We start from the raw sequence: 16,348 nt of genomic DNA, 5'->3' as shown, positions 1-16,348 counted from the left end.
AGGCCGTAGCGTATCGTTATACCGTACAATAGACAAAGGGTTAAGTTGACGATTATTCGTTATATGAAAATATAATATATTATGAATTTTGCAGCAATGTGAAAATAGATTACGGCAAAGCAATAATTCCTTACGGGGCATCCCAAGTTTTCTAATGCAGCTCGAAGACGGTGAATTCCCATAACACGGGTAAGTACAGCGCAATTATTTTTTACTCTAGTAGCTTAAAATGTAATGACGTCATTCTTTAGTTCCTCGTACCTACAGCAGGTGCCTATCGAAACATTATGATTTTTGATAATAGTGTAAAGATAAACCATCACTTATTTTATAATAATGTAGTGTTTTGAATGTATAGTTTCGTTATAATTATTACATTGAACTAGCTAAAGTTTTGTGATGTGATTTTACTTCATTTTATGACATGTGACGTAACCAATGTCGTTTGCCTAATCTAAATTGTTTTTAGGTGATCGAAGTTGGATCCTGAACAATTATTACCTACCGCATGAGATGAAAAAAAATACTCAGTATTCTTCGCCTAGAGAGATCCCACTTATCATCTGGGTCAATGTCAATGTTGGCGTAAGTAGTAAGTACTTATAAGATTTTACGCATGGAATGTAATGAAGTTAGAATGTCACCATCAATTTCCTAGGGTAAACAGTCTTTTGTAGAAAAAAAAACTATCAATTATAATCTGGATGGCGAACCCTTTTGAGTAGGTATATTAATATTTTACTAAATAACTACATGAATACTTTTTTAATCAATTTTTATGGGTAATGATTACTCTCTGGTGTTTGCTTTTCTCCATCGCCAACCACCACGTCTCGACACACATAGTCGAGCGTATACCATGGTGTACCGAACATTGGGCGTTTTTCATAGCTGTGCTAAGAGTGACACCTGTAGAATCTTCCCGATATCTCGATTGGCGTGCAAGAATGCATGATTTCTAATCCAATTTAATCTATTATGGTCATGCCTCAATGAAAAAAGACCTTGCTAATCATATGGCGTTTCAAACTTTTTGAAAGAAATAGTGCCCCATAGAAACCAAGTTACAATAACCGAGCCGGTATTAAAACTTACTCGTTTGTATACATTGATATAAGTACCATGATAATACACCGTTTCATACAAAATCACAATATTAAAGTGGGCAAGTTTTGCAGAATAGGTCAAAGACATCTTTCAAAAATCTCGAATAATCCTTTTTTTGCAATGTGGGTAAAGTTAATATTTAACTACTTGCTACAATATAATATAATATATATATTAGCGTTTCGGAAAGAAATGTACAACAATAACCCTTATTGCGATGTAGGCAGGGTTAATTTTTCAACCACATTTATCCACATTTTTATGTCCAGAGAGAATGATATTTGAATGAATGGATGGGACCTGTCGGATCTTGATTTCTATTAGCATCGTTTGCGAGGGTCCTTTCAATTTTTCAAATTGTGTATTCTCATATAAATGTTTGTATTCTATACAGGTGCCGTACGTAAACAAAAAGAACTGATGACTTCATTAAAATCTTGGATGCGGGCCGCACCGCGGCCAACATCGATTATTCTAACTCGGAGAAAGATCAGATGCGGTGCCTGGACATGCTCGCCACATACTGCGTGCAGGAAGCTAACCATGAAAAGAATATAAACATGAAACGGGATCTGTTCACCAAAGCCGCAAACCTATACACCACTGCCGACAAAATCATCATGTATGATCATGTAAGACGATACCTACCCACTTTCATTACCTAGTCAAATTTTGTTCAAATTTCTTTATATATAATAATATGAATTGAACTTTACAATTTACAAGTTCAATCCATTCACAACATGACTTGGAAAAACAAAATGAAAACAACTGATTTTTCATTATACAACAGCCGAATTTACTTTACCGGCGAAAATGCTGTACATCTGTATTTTTTTTTTTTGCAGAATCTTTTGGGCCGAGCATACTTGTGCTTGTTGGAGGGTGATAAAGTGGTGGACGGTGGATGCGCAATTCATTTTTGTGGTGAATCAATCTTCCAACAACATCCCCTCGCTGTTCTGGAAAGTGTGCATCGCTTTCAATAAAAAAGACACCGCAGCGCTCTCGGCTTCTACAGGGAAACTCTGAGAACCAACCCCAACCGCCTGGCTGTTCTCCGTCTCCGTTTCGGCATGGGCCATTGCTTTATGAAGCTAAATAATCAGGATAAAGCAAGGTTTGGGATACTTACATTGTTTTAAATATTTTTCACAGCAAACGTCAATCTGTGAAATGAGAATATACTCATCTCTCATTTAAAATAGTTCAATATAATATTTTAAATATTCAGTTAAAATGAATATCTAGAATTTTTCAAAATTGAGTTTGCATATTTCATCAAAGATCCATTAATTCTCATGTTTTTTTAAGTTTTGTTGATTTACGGATGAATGCCATGTGCCAAGTGCAATTTTGCATTATCTATCTTATATTCAAATTCTAAATAGTCATGACTCATGACTCTGGATCCAATTGGTAATGCAAGTGGCTAAACATCCATATCTCATAAAAAAAATATTTTATATTTAAAATATTTTTTCCAATGAAAAACCATTATAGTGTAACAATAATTTAACCCTGATCATCCACAGATACGATTTCTAGTGCGCATGAATCAAACAACTGATAAACATTCTACGAATAATGTTTGCTTTATAATAATTATTGACCTAAGAATAAGGTAGTATTATTTTGAAATACGCCATTTCTATTGGCATTTCCCAGTGGCTGAGCCACAACATACGACCGTAGCCATAACCATAATCTAACCTAACCGAAAAAAAATATTTTTTTAAATCGGTACATGTTCAAACACGGGCATTACCATGATCTTACTCCCTACTTCATTTATCATTTGTCAATTTATAGCTACGGCCGTATGTTGTAGCTTAACCACTGGGAAATGCCAATAAATATGGCGTATTTCAAAAAATAGTACCTTATTCTTAGGTCAATAATTATTATAAAGCAAACATTATTCGTAGAATGTTTATCACATTTGAATGGTCAAAGACATAGCTTATAATTAGTCTCTTTAGAATTATCTTCAAATGTGTTAATCGTGCCAATTTTTTAATAATAAAATGCCTAATTTTTGTTAAATTTGGGATCACAAAGATTATTAAATATAATTTTTTATCGTAAATATGTCACTATATAATGTTAACATTAATTTTACTAATGGTTTTGTAAATGCGTTTAAAAAATAATGAATCTAAAAAATATTAATACCACTGCACATGGATGTACCGAAATATGACTATATTCTAAAACATTAGAGCGAAAAGTTTAAAAAAATACTATTTTATGTAATAAAAATACTTTATGCAGTCATCAAATGTTTAAAATAAATATAAAGGATAATAAGGCTTCAAAATTATATAAATAGATTATCTAAAACGTTTAAGGAATGTCCAGGATTATGCTCTGAATATACCTAATAGGTTGAGCAAATGGCTGACATCCATTTCTCCTAAAAACAAAATCTGTCAATACAAACCTCTACTCTGTGGAGGCCCATATGATCCTATTAGGATCGGACATGGTCGAAAGAAAAAAGAAAAAGAATACCATAAAAGCTCCATTTTTACCTATGCTGAGCATGTGGGCCGTTAAGTCTGTAAAGAAAACATGAAGAAATTATATGAACCTATAATTATGTCTGATTAATAAAATTACATACTTAATGTAAATATTATGATATAAATTTCATATATCACATGAGTATGAAATGAAATTTATGACGAAAAGAATAAAATCCTTTCTACATAAATTTTAAAAAGATCTCATTGCTCCATCTATCTAGTAATCGTAATAGTAATTCAAGAACCTTGTCTATCCGCTTAATTCAGCAGGGTGAAAATTTTTCTCAGTTCAGTTCATTCAGTTGTCTTGTAATTTGTTTTCAGGGTTACAATCCAAGTCCAATAACAACACAGAGAATCGGGGGTTGTGTGCGGAGAACTGTTACTAACTTGCACGAGAAACCGCGACCAGGCTACGCAGTTTGCACTTTCTGCATTTGTCCTGCCGCACTTTGGCCTCGAGCAGATGTATATCATTTTATCGAGGGGATTCAGAGAATGTATGTATATTTTATATCATATTTGTATAGGCGTACAGTTAAAAATATATTTTTTACTGGCCCTACAATCCAATGTGGATCTCGGCTGCCTCATGAAGAGGTCTCATAACAGATATTTTTTACAAGAAATATAATTGATCGTTTGCTCAACCTATTGGGTCCACAGCTTAACAGTTGATATTCCTAAATAATACACGTGATTTAAGAATGTAACAGTCTTCATTGAAAATAGTTAACTTGGAACAGCCTCAGTAAAATACCCATTCGAAAAATCTTGGATCTTCTCAAGCTGACTCAGCTGGCATGCGATAAATCTAGGGTTGATTCCCATGTCATGTTCTAACATTTTTATCAATTAGGTTTGTTTCTGAACCTGTTTCGAGTTATGTATGGAAGATTGATGAATGTTTCATTGTTAAATCTTGTGTAACATCTTGAAGAATCTATAATTTAATTTAAACTATTAAAAAGTACTAGTATGTCAGTACGAAAATTCGAAGAGATCCTTATGCTATCTATGAATCAAAATTTGTATATAATAGAATATGACCTGGTATTCACCACTTAAGAAAATTGCTTTACAATAATTGTTTTGTTCACCCATACGCTAGCCGGCATACAAAAAACGATATGCGGCTAGCCGCGATGCGGCCTGCCGCAAGTGCGTATGGGCACTAAGCTTTTTATCAAGTCATCATCATCAGCCTGGGTCGATCTACAGTTGGATGAAGGCCTCCCTTAGCTTCCTCCATTTTTCTCGGTCCATAATTCTTTACTGCCACATACATCCTTCTTCTTGGTCGTTCACTCATGGCTGAGGATCGTGACCACTTTTTAATTTTGCCATCCAACTTTATTGCCGAGTTTTTTCTTATTTTTTTATCAAGTATGAGGACTGAAATTTATGTTCTAGTCTATATTATTATAATGTTGTAATTATTATTGTTAATACTGTATGGTGGGCGAATTTAAATAATTCATGCAAAGCCAATGTATAAATATATTAAGTTGTTTTATTGTATTCAACAATTATTCCTTCACTGGGCCTCCCAATGTTTCAAAAATGTCATAAAGGCTCAACCAAAGAACTACGAGATAATAAAAATTCTTGGATCACTATACGCTAAATCTACCTTTCAATCTTAACGAGATGTAGCTCGTGCACATCTCAAGAAAGTCACTGATCAATTCCCAGATGACATCGAAGCTTGGATTTAATTAGAGCAGTCTGATTTGCAGTTATATCATCCCATTTTTTATTAATATACAAGACATAAACTTTCATTTTTAAAGATATAATAATTATGTATAACCATCTTAGTCATTTTGTCATCTGTCTTTGTTTCATCGTTGATACTAGATAGATCAATATACACTTCAGAGAAGAGGTGTTTATTATCTGCATTGTGAAACTTGTAAAACAGTTTAGAGATTCACACAATTCACCAAGCACGTCTTTATAGCGAGCAGCAGCCATATTGTAGATCCAATTCATGGTCCGAAATATGTGTATCTATATGACAAGGGTGATCGACTAAATCTCATGGAGCAATTTGGGATAAAAAAAGTGTATTCCAAAAAAGTCTATGTGGATGTTAATCTGTAAAAGACTTGTTTTCGCAGGGTTTAAATGAATTTTAAAAACTAACCCAACACCATCTGTAAGTTGTCTTATTTCAATGAAAAAAATATGCATGACTGACAAAGTTTAATGTGCACTATTTATGGCAGTTCTTAACAGCCTACCTCCACCCTTCACCACTGCTATCTATGCCCCAAGGCTTTCTATGCAATGTGCTGCTCACCCATCTAATGGTCAAACAAGCAATGAAATGTAAAAACAATAAATCGTTGACTACGTAGTATACGTTAATATTCTGTTTATTTCTGTACACGTTTGCTTAATCTTATCAATGCTTTTTTGTTTGCAGTATGAGAATTGTTTGAACAAATTCCACGCTCACCATAATGTGGATGATTTGATTTACATGGCCCGAGCTGTGTCGTATGCGAATCGACTCCAGGAAGCCAATATAGCTTTGCTACGAGCCAGACGAGTTGGGCCTTGTAACGGCTCTCTACTCTACACCATGATGCTCATCCTGAGAAGAATGTCCGCCCACGTTTTGATTGGTCACAGAAGTTTATTACTTTCAATACTTACCTTTGTAACTACCTACCCACAGAAAATTGATTAATTTTTGTATCATAAATTTCATGATTTTTCCTTTATAACATTGATGATTTATTGTAATACATTTAGACCAAGCAAAGAAATTACACGTTACACCTCCTTACATTTTTAAGTTTAAGTCGACCACCCAGTTAAGTACCTCTTGGATTGATGATTGTTAATAGAAAGGTAGTTTAAAGTATTTTAATAAATAATTGATGTTTTATGATAAATGTTGAATTTCATTTTTTCACCCTTTCCTTTGCTCAGCTGTTATAAAATATTATTATATTCGCAGAGAGCATAATATTCATAGACTATAGATACATCTAGACGCCACCCGTTGCATTGCTAAATGAAGCTGCGTGCCATGCGTTTGGTTTGTGGGTGAGCGAACGCATTCGTCTACAAATGTTCGAGACCATAGACCATTTCGGTAGTGCTCGCACTAGACGCTCAGCATTAAAATATAATTTTCTATAATAATATACAAATAAATTATCACGAACATGTATCAACTTACCTATGAAGCGTAATACCATCTTTTTGCTTATCAGTACGGCTACCATATTTTAATACAACACATAAAACCATCTTTCCTGCTTAAATAACTAAAAATATTTACCAATGACTATGTTTAACACAAAAAATAGCAACACGAGCTACGACGCTACGTGAAGCGATTTACCACAATTTGTCGGCGATACTTTTGGAAACTAACTCAAACATATGTAGACCTTTTATCGTGTCGCAGAGATTATAAGGGTGCCGAATACTTTCCCACTCGCACTCATGCATCGTTTTTGTTCAGGCCTTGATAATATTACTAATTGCACTTTTGGAGGAGTCCACACTGCTCTAAAGGGATCTTATAGAATATACTATATCACAATATTTGTGAGGGTGACATTCTTTATGAACATAAAACACAATTTTAAAACATATCTGCTCGATTAATGGAACCGCTGGAAGCTGTGTCCCATTGTATTCTTACCAAGCCGCAAAGGTCAATAATACTACCATAATTTGTAAAAAGCTTCAGTCACATTACGGCTAGTTATGCCGTAATTGGATATAATACTGGTGACTAAATTGGTAAAGCGCATCGGCCAGAATTCAATGTATACAGGTTCGAATTCTGTCAGGTGTCATATTTTTTTAAGTACCAATGTTTCTGAGGTGTTTTCAAACAGTGCAAGTAGGTAGGTATATTGTTCTTGTCGGTTTATAGGAAGCCAGCGGCAAACAAATTTTGAAAATAGCTGATATACCTACTGGATTATTTGTTAGGTTAGGTTTTCATTTTTGTATTCATGAATTTTGCCAAAATCAGCAATAAAAATTGGCGCGGTTCCCGCCTGGCTTTCTGTAAACTGACTTGCACCGGTATGTAAATCAGTGCCCCGCAACCTTTTCTCCACGACACACCACAGGTCTTCACAGAAGACAGTGACACACCGCATGTTAAACAATTTATACACCAAAACATGGACCCCACATCCTGAAGGGGGACCCCAGACTAGGATATTTGCCCCCCCTACCTATCGCTAAGGTTAAAGACAGTGTGATACCCTAAAATAGAGTTTTTAAAATGGTGTTTGAGGTAAAATTAATGGTATTAAATGTTTGTTTTTATTAATACATCCACTTGAATTATGGTTAGTTGTCTGGTTAAGAATATTTGTTTGTCGAATATTGACACAATAATAATAAATAATTATTGTAACCTACAATCGAATGTTTTAAATTATTAATACTAGCGTAGTAAAATAGCGCTGCAGTCAATTATTTTTAATATGTGAGCAAATTTGTAATTTGTGTTTATCTTACTCCTTGTCGGAAATCCAAGAATATTCTTTTTTAACCGAAATCCAGAAAATAGCCAATGGAACATCTGCAAAATTTAGTTTTTAGAGTCCCATCGTTTCTCAATTCAACTTCAACGAAAGCGCTTCTATAGAATTTTCGGCATTGGTTGCGAAAGGGTTTCGAATCCAGTCGTATTGATTGTATGAATGTAATGATGAAATTTCTTTTGCTGCAAAGTTAATTGTTTTTGAGACGGATCCAAAATTAATTGCTTGTTTTTAATGGTGGTCTGGTAGGTCCTTTGATACATTTGTAGAGATCCTTGTCTTAACTCCTAGTTTATCAGAGCACGTCAATATATTATTTTCATTCTGACTTTGCATTGTTTTATTAAGTTCATGCAGGCAATGACATTAATATGGACGAAGCATCTAGAAAATAAAATGACACTCACTTTGTGTCGGGTCTGCCGGATGGCGAAATTCATATTTTAATATCGGTATCCTACGCTCAAATGAACATTCTGCTTGCAAGCGGTCTGGCGACACCGCTGGGTCTGCCCATACAAAATTTCTGACTGTCAGGTTTCGACTCCACCGTTATTATTGTGTTACAAAATGCCAATGTGCCTAGTTAAAAATTGTAAAACAATCTACTAAACACTCCAAGAAAGATGGGATATCACTTTGCATGTGTTAGTATTATTTATTATTTATAAAATGCCATTTTAAGATATTGATGAATGTTTATTCAATGCAAATGAATGACAGGAACCATTGGACAGTCAGTCGCCTGTGATTCGCTGAGCTCACTGGCGTCTAATCTCCGAGAAGTCGTAAGTAACCGAGAATCTGTTTCTAACGCAATGAGTCATGACACTAATACGCCATTACAATAAAGGTTATATTACTATAAATTCTCGAAGCTTGTATCGCATAATGGAAACGGATACGTCAATGGTCACGTGACATCTACCTATACATCTGTGAATGACTTTCATGCACAATTTCTCGTGCGCGCCGGGTATGAAGTGAGTCGTCCATTTAATATGTCATTGCATGCAGGTGCTAAAATATATTACCGAACATATATTTTTATATGTACGCAAATTTGGTTATTAAGTAATTATCGTATAATATACAAAATTATTTGTTTTTTTGCAAGCAATGCACCGCGACACACCTACCGTCTAGCGGCGCACCGGTGTGCTATAGAGCTACAAGTCTCATGACAGTGTTAAACAGAGTATGATTCTCTCAGTTCAGATGGCATCCTAGTTATTTTCAAGGAGCGTATGTGGCATAGGTGCTGGTGCATTATGGCTCATCCATCAATATTAACCACGGCACTGGGTGTGTAGAAAATGATGGGTATTAGGAAATGAAAAAAATATCGACGTTATCGTGACATTGTTACCATAGAATACTTCAATGTAGTTACTAGGTGCTGGGAAAATTCTAGGGAGAACAATAATTATCCACTATAACTGCTTAAGCAGGGATGTGGTAAATAGACGGATAAACTTGTATTAAATAGTATTTCCAGTACCCTAAACCTGAAAGGCGCATCACATGTGACAGAAGATTTTGACGTATGATAGGCAACGACAACAAACTTAGTATACATATAATCATAGACAATATATGACAAAATACAAATATTTAATAACTATTAATTATACATGATTCATACGCTGTCAATCGAAACGATAAGGTGGATAATAACTACTTATAATTTTGTTTATTGGTTGTCTTATTATTAAACGTACTTAAAATTGGGATTTTCAAAGTAACTAGCGTTGGATATAAAGCTTGCTCGTCATAAATTAATGCATAACGAAACATTTATGAACGCACGAGGTCTAAAGATACAGTGAAAGCCATCAATAATTTGTAAGATAAATAACAATAAATAGTATAATATTATTATATTGTGACATTGGAGTGATGAAAACAGTTTTTGGTGACAGCTATAACTGTTGCGAATGGCTTTGCAAAGTATATTTTGACGACGCACCAATAAAAATATATACAGGTGCTTTCCAAATTGAAGCACGAAGATGTTGATTATCATCAATTAGTATAAATGGAAAACAGGTAGATAGGAGCCGTATTGGCTGTTTTGCGAAACTCTTTTGACCAGACCATCCATGCGGATGCGGTTGTTTTTGTTCGGGATATTTTGACAGGGTACTTAGTGAAAATGGAAAAATGCGAATTTTTCGCGTAATTTACATGGAAAAACAATAAAAAATATATGAAAAATCATATAATTAAATTACTCAAAGGTATGCATTTAAAAAATGTGGAAAAAAAATGTTTGGTGTTAAAACTTGATGGCCACTCAAAATTAATTTTCTAGGTTAATATAAAAGATAAAAATTTTAAAAATCGTGTTAAAATTTTACATAAATATACATAATCGTATGCACTTAACAAAAATTTTTTAAAGCAAATTTATTTGTTCAAGTATCAAGTCACTGAATTTAGAGAACTAATATCTCTCACGATATAATCTCTAAAACAAAAAAGCACGTGCACAAACGTAAGCTAATAATAGTCAAATTGATGACCTAATAAAAAATTAAAAAAGTTTGTTGGATGGTTCTACTTAACGTTCATCAAATATTTCATATCAAATAACTCACGCACTATATGAGAAAAAAAATAAAAAAGTATGCAGGATTGCGCATTAGCTATGCGACAGGAGATTTTACTAAAAGAAATATTTTTAAACCCACGCAGTCAGGTTTTGCATAGAAACTTAAAAATTAAATAGCGCGCTGAATACAGATGAAAAGACAAAAAAGAATCGTGCACTAACGTTAACTACCAACGCACTAGTGCTTACAATTTAAATTTTGAAAAAAATATAAGTTTAGTGACACAAGTATCCAGCATTTAGCTGGGTCACCCAAATTGAAATGCGAATAACCCCCTTAATGTGCGTGCACAAACGAAATAAACGCGTGCACAAACGTGCACTAACGATGCACAAACGAATGCACTCAAAAAAAGTTGAAATTTAAACATTGGGTGACCCAACGTTTAGCTGGAACACCCAATTTGAAATTGGAATTTTTCGGTTATTATAGGTGCACAAACGAAAAAAAATCGTGCACAAACGTGCACTAACGATGCACAAACAAATGCACACAAAAAAGTTGGAGTTTTAACATTGGGTGATCCAGGTAAATGGACCTCCAGTTCTTAGGAAACATACAATTTGCGATGTGAGGAATAGTTGAAAAACTGCAAAAGTGGCAATACTGTTATTGAATGTTGTCTTTAAGGAAGAAAGAAGACGTGTATTCTCACATGTCCGTGTCACATTCTTGATTTAAATACCTGAGATGGATATAAAACGCGAAGTAAATGAATTCGAAGCTGATGCTGAAGCGGAGAGTAGTCGAGAAGCGAACGGAATGACGTATATTAAGCAAGAGATTCCTGATAGTGCCAGCGACAATTTTGAGGTTAGATTATTAAAACTTATTTTTTACCTACCTAAGTTTTCGTTAACCGATTTGGCCGATTAACTCAAAAAATCTTATATATTTATATGTTCATTATCGTAACCTAACTACCAGTGTGCGATTAAAATTCTATGACCATAGAACAACGAGTGTATAGATTTGTTACCAATAGAAACACTGTGCTGACTACATTCTGATTCTTCTGAAGTCAGATCAAATCGCAAAACATGAACTGATAATTTTTCGCATCCAACCAATGACACGCAGGCCGCACTGTTTGGTTTGGCCGGTGTACAGTTTTGCTGTCCACACGTAGTCACGCACGGGTTTGCGCAGGCAACACCGTGGTGAAGCATGAGCGTATGGCCGGCCTTAAAAAAAGAGAGCCGCTACATTATTTAAACACGCGTTGCTGCCATGACAGGTAGGTACGCTTCTGTGAAGACTTCTATTAATGAAACTACAGCGACTTCTGGTTATCGACGAGATCTTGTTGTCGGACAGTAATCAATATTATTCAGAACCTTTCAACGCACCTTCCCACTAAAAAATCTGATATTAATTTCCAGCGAGTTAATTTCAAAGCGGAGTGTGTTGAAGACGCCATAAACCAAAGCATTCATGAGGCTCCTCAACCCGGGTGCTCTCATTCGGAATGGAAACCAGTAATTCAGGTAGATACACCATATTCTATGAATCTAAAACAATGAATGCATGTATGTACTGATATGGAGGGTTTGTTTATATATTAATCAATACCACTGATTCGGTGTGAAAGTTTATGTAACAATTGTCGATAATTTGTCATGGTTGCTTCATCATTATTAGAGATGAAACAGTGTTTTATTTGTTTATAGACGGAATATTTATTATTAAAACTTACACGCACTTTGGCAGGAAAAAAAAGCGTATTTAAATTTGGGGCATGACTCGTTCCTCGGTAAATCAATGAGACTACAAGCCAAACAGATTATATGCAGTAATTTCGGGTATTTAACACCCACGATAGCCGAGCGGTTTAAGCATCGGCTTATGATGTCGTGGATCCTAGAGTGCAAAAATTATAAGTTGAAGAGTCAGGTCGTGGGGCTGCGATATATTATGATGAAAGGATTGTCAGAATTGTAGTTCTCGAAACGGCCACGATTCACGTTAAACTTGCCACATCTAGGTTCGAATCATGAATCTGGAAAATACGCATATTATTTTTCAATTAGTGTTTAGAGTAATGTATAGACCAAATAAATTGTGCAAGTGGCTAACATTCATTTCTCGTAAAAACAAAAATCTGTTAATACAGCCTCCACTCTTAGAAGTCCATATTATGATTCTATTAGGATCTGATATTGTCAAATGAATATTTTGGTTTTATACTTGTAGAGCTTAATCAGTTTTAGTATCAGTAATAGAAACACGTAATATTTTCTCAGGTTACATGTAAATTGTACGTAAAGCATTTCACCATGGCACAGTTCGCCGTGAGCTTTCTTATCGAAAAGTGATGACGGTATACTTTCTATTATATTCAATATGAACATGAATGCAACTTTCATAGCTGATTTGCGCAAAATTCATGAATTCAAGAATGAAAACCTAACCTAACGCAATAAATAATCCAGTATATCCGCTATTTTCAAAATTTGTTTGCTACTAGTTTCCTGTAAAGTGTAAATCGACAAGATCCGTGTTTTATTTAGACATGCATGTTATTTCAGTACTATATGACCCACAGAGGTTGGACTGTCTAAAATATACAGCCATATATTTCCGGTACAACATTTCACGGTGAAGTGTGATATTGGTACGTACTTTATTCAAAGTAGGTTTGCGCAACGGGCCCGTAGTGCTTCGTTCAAAAATTGGCCTTCTGCATATCTACAAGGCAGAATATCTTTTGTCATTGGGGATTGACCGTAATAGGAATCAAGAATCAAGAGGTTTTGGTGAGCATTCAGCACACTTATGTCTCCGCAATATGCGTAGGAGTAAGGTAGAATTTCCATAGCTGAATTAATTATTTCTTGGAAACGTCGCCGGTTAGTAGTGGTTAATTATTGTTAGTGTATTTAGTAGAAATGTAAAATATATTTAACTACGCTTCACCTGTGTTCACTTTTCATACAACATTCAGCACTTTCTTTTAAGCCCGTTGGTACTGTGGAATTTGGTGTCTACGCGCATGGTAAAAGACTACTTCGGAACCAGCCCTCTCTCACTATATCAAACCTAAACCGATAGTAGAATGTGCCTTATTTAGTATCCATTGTTTTAAAACTCGTGTTTCCCAGAGCCCTTCAACAGATTTTCTCACTACTAAATCGGATACTATTTCTCAGGAAGTTGATTTTAACGTATAGTATGTTTCTGACACAAAACCCTAAAACAAACGTGTTAATCTAAACTCAGTTGAATTTGAAATCCACACCACTAGAGAAGTTGCCCTCCTGCTAAAAAATATGTCAGTCATTAACGAATATTTTGTAGCTAGAATTAGGTTCCTAGCGTTTTTTATGAATTCTCCAATTAAAAATATGTCGCCCAATTTCATATAAGTGTTAACTTTAGTTATTATAAGTATCCATATTAAGCACCGAATAATATTATGTAGTGATGGGAACAAAAGAATCTGAAATAATTTATTTAAGTTTTTTGCATATTCAGTTGAAATAAATATAGTGATGTGATTTTTCCTCCACATTATATCATCCTTGCATGTCAAGACTACTACATGTATTTAAGGTGTTTGGTTTTTAAAATACTGTTTTCTCTTATTTATGTGTTGTTTGCCTACACGCTAATGCGAAACTTTACCTTCTTTTAGTTGATTCCTGCAACTACTGCATTGCCCTATTCCGATAGGCTCGGATTGTCAGAGCAAATCTTACAAGTAACAGAGCCATACGATGAAATAGAGATTAACAATCAAGAAAAAAAAAAAGAATTGGGCGTATTTGAAACGATTACTCATATAGTCAGTCGCACTGCTGAACACAAGCGTATACAATCTACGCTCACAGATCCAGAATTATTAGTAGCTGTTATAAAGTTGGAGAAAAAATCATTCAATAAGGAAAATTTTGTATGCAGTGTTTGTTTTGATTTTTTTGCATCGCCGTTTCTATTGAAGCTTCACAAAGCGTGTCATAAAAAATCAATCGCGGAGAAGGTTAATTATGTAAGCATGCGATCGGATTTCAAAAAACAAAACAAAACGGCTCAATCTGGTAAAAAAACATTTAAATGTAATCGATGTGACAAGTACTACATTCATTCTACTTCTTTGAAACTACACAAAATGAATCACTCTGGTGTAAGGCCATTTAAGTGTGACCAATGTGACTGCACTTCGAAAACGTCTACTGCTATGAAATTACACAAAATGACTCATTCAAGTGAAAAGCCATTTAAATGTGACCAATGTCATTACTCATGTATTAGATCTGGTGATTTGAAATTGCACAAAATGGTACATTCTGGTGAAAAGCCATTCAAATGTGTCCAATGTGAATACTCTTGTATAACATCTAATAAGATGAAAGTACATCAAATGACTCATTCTGGTGAAAAATCATTTAAATGTGACCAATGTGGTTACTCTTGTAATCAATTTAATGATCTGAAAAACCACAAAATGACTCATTCTGGTGAAAAACCATTTAAATGTGACCAATGTGAATACTCTTGTATAACTTCTTATAAGATGAAAGTACATACAATGAATCATTCTGGTGAAAGGCCATTTAAATGTGACCAGTGCAATTACCCTTGTATAACACATTATTCGTTGAAATTACACAAAATAACTCATTCTGGTGAAAAGCGATTTAAATGTGACCAATGTGATTATTCTTGTATAACATTTAGTAAGTTAAAAATACACAAAAGGTCTCATTCTGGTGAAAAGCCATTTAAATGTGACCAGTGCAATTACTCTTGTAGAACATCTGGCAACATGAAAGTACATAAAATCTCTCATTCTGGTGAAAAGCCATTCAAATGTGTTCATTGTGATTACTCTTGTAGAACATATTATATCATGAAATTGCATAAAAAGACACATCATTGAGTTGTAAACCTCTTAGACAGTCAATGCTTCTAGTCTAATGGTACGTTTACATCACGTTTACCGTTATACTTATTTTATGTGTCTGACACTTACTGCTTACACCTGCATGAATCTGACATAAAATTCTCGTAAACTTCTCATTGATATTAAGTCTATACACTTTATTAAATGGCAAGATTTGGAATAAATATATGCGGTATTTACATATGGCATTGTACCTTATTCGGACTCTTATTTCGTATACTTCTCAAAAACGTTATGTCAATTGTCAGTTGTCAATATGGGAATGTCAAAAAAAAACAACGAGTGTTATTATTTAAAGTCTTGGCAACAAAAAGGAGGAAAAAACGCTTTAAATGGGTGCGGGAATGGATTTAGCGGCGAGAATAACTAGGTGCCTTCCGTTTAATGTCAGAGTTTAAAATCGAAGATCCAACTCAATTTGTGAACTTGTGAGAATGAGGCCAGTGGATTTCGAAAAAACTAGTTTGCAAGATTGGACTTTTTGCCAAAAAACAAGACACAAAATTTAGAAATGCCATAAGTGTAGAAGAACGATTAACAGTAACATTGCGATATCTAGCAACTGGTATGAAGTGAATCGTCCTTGCATATTCAATAATAATATTATATTATCGTAATACGAGTGCATTCGTGGGCCAAAATGAATTAATACCATTTGAAGCGCAT

General features: G+C 34.5%; 1 protein-coding gene across 1 annotated transcript; it reads left to right on the top strand.

The window, feature by feature from the left end:
• The first annotated feature begins 481 nt into the window (after positions 1-481).
• LOC147076158 (RNA polymerase-associated protein CTR9 homolog) lies at positions 482-4,024 on the top strand. The gene is made up of 4 exons (XM_085941582.1): positions 482-585; positions 1,502-1,739; positions 1,956-2,076; positions 3,960-4,024. The coding sequence occupies exons 2-4, from the start codon at positions 1,602-1,604 to the stop codon at positions 4,022-4,024; spliced, it is 324 nt and encodes a 107-aa protein (XP_085797708.1). The 5' UTR covers positions 482-585; positions 1,502-1,601.
• The last annotated feature ends 12,324 nt before the right edge of the window (positions 4,025-16,348 follow it).

This window comes from Rhyacophila brunnea, unplaced genomic scaffold (assembly GCF_057557595.1).
Source record: "Rhyacophila brunnea isolate RB1 unplaced genomic scaffold, BYU_Rbru_1.0 scaffold_13, whole genome shotgun sequence".
Classification (NCBI taxonomy): Eukaryota; Metazoa; Arthropoda; class Insecta; order Trichoptera; family Rhyacophilidae; genus Rhyacophila; species Rhyacophila brunnea.
The sequence above is the reverse complement of the archived record's forward strand: the minus strand, read 5'-3'. Positions and strand labels throughout refer to the sequence as shown.